The following is an 11,735-nucleotide window of genomic DNA, read 5'->3' on the forward strand; positions in this document are numbered from 1 at the left end:
AAGGGAATAATATCTTTGAGGTCCACAGGAACTAAGGCTCCCTCCCAGTTGGAGGGTGGGAAGATGATGTTGACCCTCCAGACTTCAATCAACTAAACCTTGGGCTCTGTTGGCCTTTGTTCCAATTCTATGTTGAATTCTTCTCTGTTCAAGCCCCTTCGTGAATATGCAGGTACGCTCAGTTTAAAGAAGAAGGGCTTTTGTTCGTCTGAGGGGAGGGCTGTTGGCAGGGGCCTGCGGTACGCCGCTTCAGTGAGGGGGCTCGACAGTGGTCACCCGACTTGTTGCTTTTCTGGTCGCCACTCCCCGGCCAGCCGGACAAGACCCACCAGTAGCACGGCACCGATTTCTCTCGGGTTTGTGGGCACTGCTTTGAGCAGCGTCATCCTTTATACCAGAAAGCTGGCGGGCACTATGGGGAAAAAACAAAACAAGAAGAAAGTGGAGGAGGTGCTAGAAGAAGAGGAGGAAGAGCGTGTGGTGGAGAAAGTCCTAGACCGCTGAGTGGTGAAGGGCAAAGTGGAGTACCTGCTGAAGTGGAAGGGGTCCTCAGATGATGATAACACATGGGAACCAGAAGAGAACCTGGATTGCCCTGACCTCATTGCTGAGTTTCTGCAGTCACAGAAAACAGCACACGAGACAGATAAATCAGAGGGAGGCAAGCGCAAAGCTGATTCTGATTCGGAAGATAAGAGGGGAGGAGAGCAATCCAAAGAAGAAGAAAGAAGAGACAGAAAAGTCAAGAGGCTTTGCCCGGGGTTTGGAACCAGAGCGGATTATTGGAGCCAGGGACTCCAGTGGAGAACTCATGTTCCTAATGAAATGGAAGAACTCTGATGAGGCTGACCTGGTTCCTGCCGAGGAAGCCAATGTGAAGTGCCCGCAGGTTGTCATATCCTTTTATGAGGAAAGGCTGACATGGCATTCTTACCCCTCAGAGGATGATGACAAAAAAGATGATAAGAATTAACTTTCTCGAATACCAGCCCCTGTCACATCTGACTGGGTTTCAAGTGGGGAAAGAAGGAGTTCTACTTGTCTTAACACCATAAAGGTGGCTTGAGAAGATGTCCTTTGAAGAGACAGTATAGTTTCTGTGCCCTACAGCAGCCCAAGTGCTTTAAAATCATTCCATGCTGTAGAGTTTGCATACCCATCCCCGTGGAGGGGAAGGAGGGTCAGTGTTTCAAGGCAACCCGTTCTGAACTTTGCTTAAAAAAAAAACAAACCAAGCGCCTTCTATGAAGGACAAAATGCAGAATGGGATGTGAGAGAGCAAGCGATACTGTAAATCTTTAAGGAGCATCTCCACAACCCACACAGCCTTCTTCCCGATAGTGTTAACTCTGCATTTTTACAGCGTAGCATCTGTGTGGTGTTTGTCAATTACTGGTGTATTATTTGGGGTGGGTGGGAAAGAAGGGAGATGGGTCAGGATCATTTTTGTTAAAATTTGGGGAAATGGTGAAACAAAAGAAAGAACAACTAATGATTGGCTTCCGTGTCCAGAATATTGTACCCTTTCAAAAAATGTCATTGGCAACCTAAATGAGGACTCTGAGAGACTGTTTAAAAGCTGTGAATGCCTGAAACTTAGAAGCCAAGGTATTCCCTGCCCGAGCTTAATGCTGTTCCCAACAAAGAACTAAGAAGCTGCCAAAGCTGCCATTTGGGGGATGGAAACTGGTTGAAGAGGAAAAGTCTTATTGGAGTGTATACACAGGCAGATCATTCTGTCTTAGAGGTGCTACTTATGAAACTGACAAGACGACCCTTTCTTTTCCTATTGTGAAATTAACAGTATCAGCTTCTCCATCCAAGCCACTGGTGAAGTATTTAGGGAAGGGCACAGAGTGGTATAGGAGGTAAGTGAGTAGGGAAAGACAAGGGTCGGTGCTCATAGGGTGGAAAACTCTTGGAGCCTCTGTTTTTTGAACTTTGAAACCACTGGTGGCAGGGTTCAGTCACTGACAGCATAAGTTCAAGAGTTGAATGATTTCAAAAGCTCTGGACTCACGAGAAGGTTTAATTTTCATACTGGGGCAGTGGTTCACTTTAAAACAAAACAAATTTTTTAATTCTAAGAATTAACTAAAATCCAAAACACTGTCTTCAGTCATAAGATCCATCAGTTGTTGACATCGTCTTGACCTGCATCTAGAACGCCACTGTAATTTTTAGGCATGTGATAGGTTTTTGTGAAAACTTTTGTTTAAATGTAAACTTCATATCAACACGGTCAGTTTTTTGTCTTAATAAAACTATATAGATTTATAATAAAAAAAATAGAAAATAAAGAAGAAGAAGGAAGTGGCAACCCACTCCAGTATTCTTGCCTGGAAAATCCCATGGACAGAGGAGGCCGGTAGGCTACAGTTCATGGGGTCGCAAAGAGTTGGGTCACGACTGAGCGACTTCTCTTTCTTTCTTTCACTTTAAAACTTTCCCAGTTTTGCTGCTGGGGAGACAATGCTTTGGGTAAGATCCCCAGTGTTCTCCTTACTTGCTGCATGAATATGTGCCCAGTCTCATCTGATTCTTTGCTACCCCATGGACTGTAGCCTGCCGGGCTTTTCTGTCCATGGGATTTCCCAGGCAAGAATACTAGAGAGGGTTGCCATTTCCTTCTCCAGGGGATCTTCCCAACCCAGGGATCAAACTTCCATCTCCTGCACTGGCAGGTGGATTCTTTACCACTGAGCCACTCAGGAAGTAAGTTAATAAATATTTCCTTCTCCCAGTATTTGGTGTGGTTGTGTCTATTGGCTTGACAACCACCAAGAGGTAAACCCAGTTTTCAGGCAACAACTGTTCAGTCCCAAGGCCTCTATTTTCAAGGACAGACTGGTTCCTTGCATTCTCCTTCTTTCCTTGCATGCTAAGTAGCTTCAGTCGTGTCCAACTCTTTGCCACTCTACAGACTGTAGCCTGCCAGGCTCCCTTGTCCATGGGATTCTCCAGGCAAGAATACTGGTGTGGGTAGCCATGCCCTCTGCCAGGGGATCTTCCTGACCCAGGCATCGAACCTATATCTCTCTCTCTTTTTGAACCTGCATCTCTTACATCTCCTGCGTTGGCAGGGGGTTCTTGGCCTATTTTCCATTTTTCTTGTAGCTGCCACCCCCAATTCTAAATCCTCTGGAACTCTTTCCCTTCCTAATCTTCACTGCAGAGGACAAGTCTCCTGGATTCCTTTTCTTATACCACCTCCATGAGAAAAGGAAACTCTTTTTGCTTTACAAATAATGATTATGGAGGGCAGGAGATAAGTAAAACAGATATGGTTAAGTTAAAGTTCTTACTGGAGTAATGGTTTTATACTGAGTTAGTATGTTGAAAATCCCCAAATTCTGTCACTATCTTTTATTTTTGAGGTTGGAGCTCAACCACCAACATCATCCTGATCTTTAACCCAGCTTTCACTGTAATCTCCTAGCTCTAGGCAGAAAATTAAATAAGGCCTCACTGTGAAGTGCAATAAAAACTCATACAAGGCTCTGCTCAGTCCATTTGAGCATTATATACAATCAGTAAAGTAAAACTCGCTGGAAGTTAAATACTAGACTGTAGATCCCCCTTCACTTGAAAGTAAATATGCTATATTAATTTTAAAGATCAATTAAAAATAGAATATCGAGGAATTCCTTCAAACATGTCATCACACAGGCAAAGAATAGAAAGTACCTTGAAAATGTAACTAATCTAAAATATATTTGAGACAGAAGAAAATGGTACATTAACACTTCTTTAGCTACTAAAAAAACAAAAAGAGCAAAAGACATATGTGAATAACAAATTCATTACTTCCTTTCTCAATAAGATGAACAAAGGAGTAACAAGTCCTAGAGACCTCTTTTTAACATAATCGCATCCATCTTCCCAAACTGGAGCTAAACCACATATACACTGGAGACTATAAATAGTCACAGAATAAATGTGGTGCATCTTCCTGCTAGTTAATTAAAAAAATTTTAATTTAAACCAAAGAGGGACAGATTATGAAGCAGAAAACTCACATTATTTTAAAAGGAAAGCATGAGTATCAGAAAGAGAGTAAAAAGGACTTCCCTGGTGGTGCAACAGATAAGAATCCACCTGCCAAAGGAGGGGACATGGGTTCAATCCCTGGTCCGGGAAGATTCCACATACCAAGGAACAATGGGGTCCGTGAGCTGAAACTACTGAGCCTGTGTGCTGCAAAAAGAGAAGCCACCGCAAAGAGAAGGCTGTGCACCACAACAAAAGGGCGGACCCCGCTTACCACAACTAGAGAAACTCTGGGTGAAGCAACCATGACCCAGTGCTGCCAAAAGTTAAAAATAAATAAACAAATAAAATTACATTTAAAAAAATCCCATTTGATACGATGTCAACCCCTTCACAAAACTCTAAGGAATAAATTTAACCAAGGAAGTGAAAGACCTATACACTGAAAACTACATAACACTGATAAAAGAAACTGATTATGGTTCAAAGAAATGGAAAGATATCTCATGATCTTAGATTTGAAGAATACTGTTAAAATGGCCATACTACCTAAAGCAACTATAAATTTAATGTAATCCCTATGAAAATACCCATGACACTTTTCACTGAACTAGAACATATAATCTTAAAATTTATACAGAACCATAAACACAAAAAACAACATTGGAAGCACAGTACTTCCAGACTTTGGACTACATTACAAAGCTACAGTGATCAAAAACAGCATTGTACTGGCACAAAAACACACACATAGCTCAGTGGAACTGAACAACCACACACATATGGCGCACACACACTCCTATGGCAAACCAGGTGAGAAAACACAGTGGAGAAAAGACAGTCTTTCCAGCGAGTGGTGTCAGGAAAGCTGGACAGCTATGTGTTAACAAGAGAAATTAGAACATTCCCTCACTCCGTGTACAAAAGTAAACTCAAAATGGTTTAAAAACCTAATTATAAGATGCCATAAAACTCCTAGAAGGGAACACAGGCAAAACATCTTGGACATAAATCATAGAAATATTTTCTTAGATCAGTCTCCCAAGGCCAAAAGAAAGCAAAAATAAACAATTGGGACCTAATCAAACTAAAGAACTTTTGAACAGCAAAGGGATTAATAAAATGAAAAGACAACATACAGAATGAGAGAAAATACTTGCAAATGATAGCTTAACTTCCAAAATATACAAACAGCTCATACAATTCAATATCAAAAACACCAAATAACCCAATTAAAAAATGGGCAGATTTAGTCATTTCTCCAAAGAAGTCAAATAGATGGTCAATAGGCACATGGAAAGATGTTTAACATTATTAGAGAAATGCAAATCAAAACTACAAAGAAGTATCAGCTCATTGCAGTCAGAAAGGTTATCATCAAAAAGTGTAGAAATAATAAATGCAGGACAGGGTGTAAAGAAGAGGGAACCTTCCTACACTCTGGTGGGAATGTAAATTGGTACAACCACTATGGAAGACAGTATGGAAGTTTCTTAAAAAACTAAAAATAGAGCTTCCACATAATCCAACAACTCCACTTCCAGGCATATATAAGCAAAAGACGAACATTCTAAATCAGAAAAAGACATGCTGCACAGCAGCACTATTTACAACAGCCAAAACACAGAAACAACCCAATGTCCATGAACAGACAACCGGCTTAAGAAGATGCGGCGCATACATACAATGGAGTATTATTCTGCCATAAAAAAGAACGAAATACTGACATCCGTAGCAGCAGTAATGAATATTATACTAAGTGAAATAAGTTAGACAAAGACAAATATATCACTTTTAAGTGGAATCTAAAAAAAAATACAAATAGTCTATACACAAAACAGAAACAAACTCACAGACACAGAAAATAAGCTTAACAGGTTACTAAAAGGGAAAGGGGGAGGAGGGATAAATTAGGAGGATGAGATTAACAAATACAAACCTCTATACATGAAACAGGCTTCCCTGGTGGCTAGGATAGTAAAGAACCTGCCTGCAATGCAGGAGACCTGGGTTTGATCCGTGGGTTGGGAAGATCCCCTGGAGAAGGAAATGGCAACCCACTCCAGTATTCTTGCCTAGAGAATCCCATGAACAGAGGACCCTGGCAGGTTACAGTCCATGGGGTCACAAAGAGTTGACTAACACTTTCTTTCATACATAAAACAAGGATTTACTTTATATATAGCACAGTAAACATACATACAGCCAATATCCTTTAGTAATCTATAATGGAAAATAATGTTATGGAAATATACATATTTCCATATGTGTGTATACATATATATATATAAATATATAACTGAATCACTCTGGTATACACCTGAAATTAACACAATACTGTGTCAACCTCAATGAAACAAACAAAAATCCATGAGACTGCAAAGAATTTGCAAGTTATTAGAAGTTACTTCCAGATACAAAAACAGACCTCCAGAGGGAATGTATATACTTCCCTCCTGGAAATGACAATACTGCATATATAAACCTGTTGATGAAAAATGAAACAATTGTCAATCTGAGAGAGAGGATTTTATTTGAGCCAACCTGAGGACTATAAACTGGAAAGTCCTTCAGAAAGCACTGAGGACGGTTTCATCTATTAGGAGATGAAGGCACCATCACGTTCATTTTCAAGACAAAGGATCATATGTCAAAATAACATACTGACACTTTACATAAAGGTCATCAAAGATACAAAGTCTATATAAGCATGTAGACAGTGAGCAGTAAGTCATCATGACTCCTCAATGAGTTTGGAAAGAAAGCTAATCTTTTAGGAAATTCCATTGCTGCTGCTGCTAAGTCACTTCAGTCGTGTCCGACTCTGTGCGACCCCATAGACAGCAGCCCACCAGGCTCCGCCGTCCATGGGATTTTCCAGGCCAGAGTACTGGAGTGGGTTACCATTTCCTTCTCCATTCCATCGCTAGACGGGGGAAAAATAATTGGCATTATAATAATATTATTGGCCATTATATATATTGGCATTATAATTAATGCCAGAAGGCATTCCCATTTTTGAGGAGGTCTGGTTAATGTATAATGCAGATGAACACTACACATTAAAGGGGGAGAGAGGAGGCCCAAAGGGACACAGGAGATAATTCTATGCTTAAATTTTTTCTTTCCTTAAGATATAAACTTCATCAAACTTGATGCTTCAAACTGAGTCACTTTAATCTTTTCATTCCTCCCCGCTATACTTCTGCTGTTACTCTTCTCCTACTTGCAAAGTCATTTTTGCCTATTCAAATTCTATTCAGCTTCTAAACCAACTCAGCTCTGGATTTCATCAAATTGGAGAGAATTAAAAACAAGATATGCCTAGACAAGATAAATAGATAGGCCTATCAGAATAGCTTCTAGCATGGTAAAACCCTGCCACTGGCAACAATTATAAAATTAAGACTACCTCTGAGGACACTCTCCAGGATAAAGCAGTCTTATCTCTTAGGAATTGTGACCTTTACTTCTAGGGTTTGGCCCCCCTACCCCAGAATCTCAACTGAAAGTCCACATCTTTACCAAGTCCCCTCTACCTTAACTGGGCTTAAATTTCAAGTGCTCCTAGCTTTGCAAAGCTACTATAATCTATTTTTAGGTGTTTATCCTCCCAACTGCTGTTTTCTGCTAAGTTTTTTTGAGTCTTGCTTTGTAGATGTGCAGTTCAGGAGATAGTTAAAAAGTGGAAAGTCAAAGTGTTAGTTGCTCAGTCCTGTCCGACTCCTTGCAACCCCATGGTTTGTCCACGGAATTCTCCAGGCAAGAGTATTGGAGTGGGTAGCCATTCACTTCTCCAGGGGATCTTCCCAACCCAGCGACTGAACCCAGGTCTCCTACATTGCAGTCAGATTCTTTACCATCTGAGCTACCAGGGAAGCCCAAAGAGTGGAGGAGGGGATCTTTGCAAATTTGGGGGCTTATGTCTCAGAGGTTCTTTCCTCCCAGATTGTACCACTTGAGTTTCAACTACTTAGGCAACCCAAAATTCCTCTCTCTTTAACTCACTAGGCTATAAGAAGATACTGTTTGAGATAAAATGCAAGAGTGCTAGAGGAAGGAAATAAGGTTAGAAGAGCAGATGTGAGTCATATCAGGAAAGCACTTGAATACAAAAACCTTGCACTTAAGCTTTTGGGGTTCAGCAACTATTTCATTCATAGTTCTTTTAAGTAAAAATTTACTTAAAAAAAAAAAAAACACCTAATAAAATCCTAAGATACACTCAACTGTGTCACACACCAAACGTTAGGTATTTTGGAGACCTCCAAAGCATTAATTTGTGCTAAATTACACAAATTTATGTAAATAAATTACACAAATTTATGGAAAATAATTTTTCCATCCAGGTGAATACAGTTGATGTATCACTAATAAAGAAGATTACAGCTTTGGACCTATCCTCTTTGGGTTCTGAACTGTGTACTACGCTCACAGAAAATCCTAGACGGAAATTCACTATTTAGCAAAGGAATCTACTCCTCCAAGTAATACTCTTGATTTAAGACTAAGATTTTAGATGGGCAAAGTGCTGAGTCCTGATTCCATCAGGTCTAACTGTAATATAATTCGTGTTATACATTTTGCGGGCGTCTTGTCATATATTTGTGATGAGAAATACAAGCTATCGTCAGATGTTATTAGTGATTCAACCCTTAGAGAACTCTCCACTTGCCTACCTTTGAGCTTTCGGTTCAGTTTAAGTGAAAACTATCAGGCTGTAACCTGAGAAAGTTCAAAACGTAACCATCCATGAAACCACGTTACTTTCAATCTTGTACACTAAAGCAAAATACTGAAATAAAATGATGAAGACTGCCTCTTCATCTAATTCGAATTTCAAATCCGAAATTCTTATAATTTGAAAATCTCTCTTAGCAAACATCCCGTGTATTGCAAACATCCTATTTGCAATAAGGAGTGTCAAGATTTTTTAAGTTTGAAAAAATAATTGCCTTAACGAGGGAGAGCCACAGGTGTGATCTCATGAAATGTTTTAGAAACAGAGAACGCAGAGAGACACCCAAGGCTGAAAAGGAGTTACGGCGCAGGGGTAGTAGGCGGCGAGAAACGCGGAAAGTGGGGGCAAATACGCCCCGACTCTGAGGGCAAGGAGACGACAAACACTAGCCAGGGGGACTGACCCTGAAGTTCTCGACCCCCACACGGCGGCATCCACAGGCAAGGCTGGGTTCCTAGAACCCCGGCTCTCCCGGACACTTCATCTTCCCTCTGACACGCGAAACTCTCCGCTCGCCTCTGGTAAAGCATATGAATAAAGATCGACGCCACAACCGCTTAAGGAGGCTTACTACTTTCTTCCAGGAACGCCCGCCACGCGAGGTTTCTAAAAGCAGTTTCGACGCAAAACGGTCGCGTAGGCCCCGCCCCTTTCCCGTCGTGCGCGGCGGCCGAGCTTGCGCAGTGCATCCGGCCAGGCTCGGCCCCTTGAAAAGGAGACCTCGGGCCTGGAAAGCTGGTGGGGGTGGGGGCGGCAGGCGGGGCGTTTCGGTTTCCTGAATTTGAGTGATGGCTCTATAAGCAGTTTGTGTAAATCCTAGTGTCTTCGTCCTAGACATCCGCTTGCAATGCAGGAGACCCCGGTTCGATTCTTGGGTCGGGAAGATCCCCTGGAGAAGGGATTAGGCTACCCACTCCAGTATTCTTGGGCTTCCCTGTGGCTCAGCTGGTAAAGAATCCGCCTGCAATGCGGGAGACCTGGGTTTGATCCTTGAGTTGGGAAGATCCCCGGGAGAAGGGAAAGGCTACCCACTCCAGTATTCTGGCCTAGAGAATTCCATGGTCGCAAAGAGTCGGACGCGACTTTAACTTTCACTTACGTCCTAGAAGCCGGGATAATTTTACTGTTTGCATCGTAAACTTGTGAAGATCAGCAAGGCGATGGTACTTAGTAAAAATACCAGGTACCAAGTAAATTCCTGGTAAAAGGAATTATCCCCAGAGATAAGAGAGGGTTTTCAGGTTTCTTCCGTTTTGAGGAGCCAATAGTATGTTAGCATTAATTTCAAAACGGTGTGGCAAAAATCATGACTATTTTAAGTGCTACTTAAAAAATTAAATTTCAACCCTAAAATAGTATAGAATCAAACACTTGGGCTCTTTCTCAAGTCATACTAGGATTATAAAAGATTTATAAAGTTCAATGGTGAATTTACTGCCATCCTGTCTTTGAACATGCTTCCTGAGATGGTATCAAACGGCTAAATATGAGGCCCTTTGCAAATGTGACGTCCAGGTCAAAAGGGACTCCTCTGCTGCTTTGGTCCATAAATATATACTCTACAGTTAAACTCACTAGAATACTAGACTGGTAACTAAAGTTTCTCCAACAGTTATTCTTGCCTTCCTAATGCAGTTACATAGTAATCAGATATACCATTTTATTACTCTGTTCCCTTTGTTCCCCTTTCCTGCCTTATTTGACTAATTCGAACATTTTTTAGTGTTGCATTTTATCAATTGTGTTTATGACATATCTCTTTTTATGTATCTCTTTAATGATCACTTTGTGTTTACAGTAAACATAAGTAACTTTTCATAGCCTATTTAGAATCAATGTTTTACACTTCAAGTGGAATGTAGAAATATTATTACCATATAAATCCCTTTGTGCTGTTCCCACTATTTATGTTATAGTTGTCTCATATATTAGAATTATAAACCCCATCAGTTAGTGTTATAATTTCTCTGTCACCTATCAAATATTTTTAAAGAACTCAAAAAGAGAAGAAGAGTCTATTATGTTTACCCAAATATTTACCATTTCTGTTCTTCATTCTTGGATATTCCAGCTTCCTTCTCTCTGATGAGCTTCCTTTAGCAGGGCTGTTGGTAACAAATTCTTTTGGTTTTCCTTTTCTAATAATGTCTTTGTTTTATACCCATGCCTGAAGGATATTTTCACTGGATATGGAAGTGTATTTCTTGATAAGTTAGGAGGAAAAAAATCCCGGCAAAGTGCTGATTCCATCGAATGACCATCACTGACCTAATCACAATGCCCAGGAGAATGAGTACTCAGATTCCAGCCTAGGACATATAATGACAATTTTGACACCTTCCTTCCCCAATCATCCCCATCTGTGATATCCAACTCTTAAAACTTTCAAATTATCTGAGCCAGTAGGTTTTCTTTTGTACTTAACCTACGTTGTCCTGGTTTTCTGTCTGTTGCAGCCCAAAGTCTTATCTTTTCATAAATGTACTCATGAGCAATTCCTAACAATAAATGTATTTTAGTTTCTAGGTTAATAAAATGTGTCTCACGATAAAATAAAGCAGTTGAGCCTGTAAGATGTGTAGGCTCCTGTTTCTAATGAATGACTCTTAGAAGTGAAAAATATCAGAATCTGTGAGACAAGCCTTACCTTTTGTGTAACAACTTTAAGAGAACTCGAGCTGGAGAAGGAAATGGCAACCCACTCCAGTATTCTTTCCTGGAGAAGTCCATAGACAGAGAAGCCTGGCGGGCTGCAGTCTATGGGGTTCCATGACCGAGCATGTGTGCACGAGGGAGGAGGGAGATGGGTTGAACTCTGTTTGTCTCTGTAAAGAGCCCTTTTCCCTCCTCAGTGGTAGAACTGAAAAAAAAAAAAAAAAAAAAAAAAGAGAACTGAAGCAGTGAATGCACACTTCCGCTTCTGACAGAGAGGGGAAAAGTTCAACACTTGACTAGGTTGTATAATTCTCTCAGTTCTACCCTCTGTTTTTTTTTTTTTAAGTTG

The 11,735-nt window shown here is 40.7% G+C and overlaps 1 protein-coding gene and 1 pseudogene across 6 annotated transcripts in view; one reads left to right on the top strand and one right to left on the bottom strand.

Moving 5' to 3' along the window:
* The window catches only part of ZMYM1 (zinc finger MYM-type containing 1), a 30,025-nt gene extending 18,491 nt beyond the window's left edge, over positions 1 to 11,534 (bottom strand). The window contains exons 1-2 of one of the 6 annotated variants that reach the window (XM_061122435.1): positions 11,379 to 11,528; positions 10,772 to 10,836 (exon numbers count right to left, since the gene is read on the bottom strand). In XM_061122435.1, the coding sequence (XP_060978418.1) occupies positions 10,772 to 10,774 (3 nt within the window). In that variant the 5' untranslated portion in view covers positions 10,775 to 10,836; positions 11,379 to 11,528. Of the gene's footprint in view, positions 1 to 98; positions 216 to 9,134; positions 9,393 to 10,771; positions 10,837 to 11,378 lie in introns of those variants that run through there. The other 5 variants (XM_061122439.1, XM_061122434.1, XM_061122442.1 and 2 more) reach the window with 5 other exon arrangements.
* Positions 130 to 2,278, top strand: LOC133041610 (chromobox protein homolog 1-like; annotated as a pseudogene).
* Positions 11,535 to 11,735: the final 201 nt, after the last annotated feature.

This window comes from Dama dama, chromosome 20 (assembly GCF_033118175.1).
Source record: "Dama dama isolate Ldn47 chromosome 20, ASM3311817v1, whole genome shotgun sequence".
Taxonomy (NCBI): domain Eukaryota; kingdom Metazoa; phylum Chordata; class Mammalia; order Artiodactyla; family Cervidae; genus Dama; species Dama dama.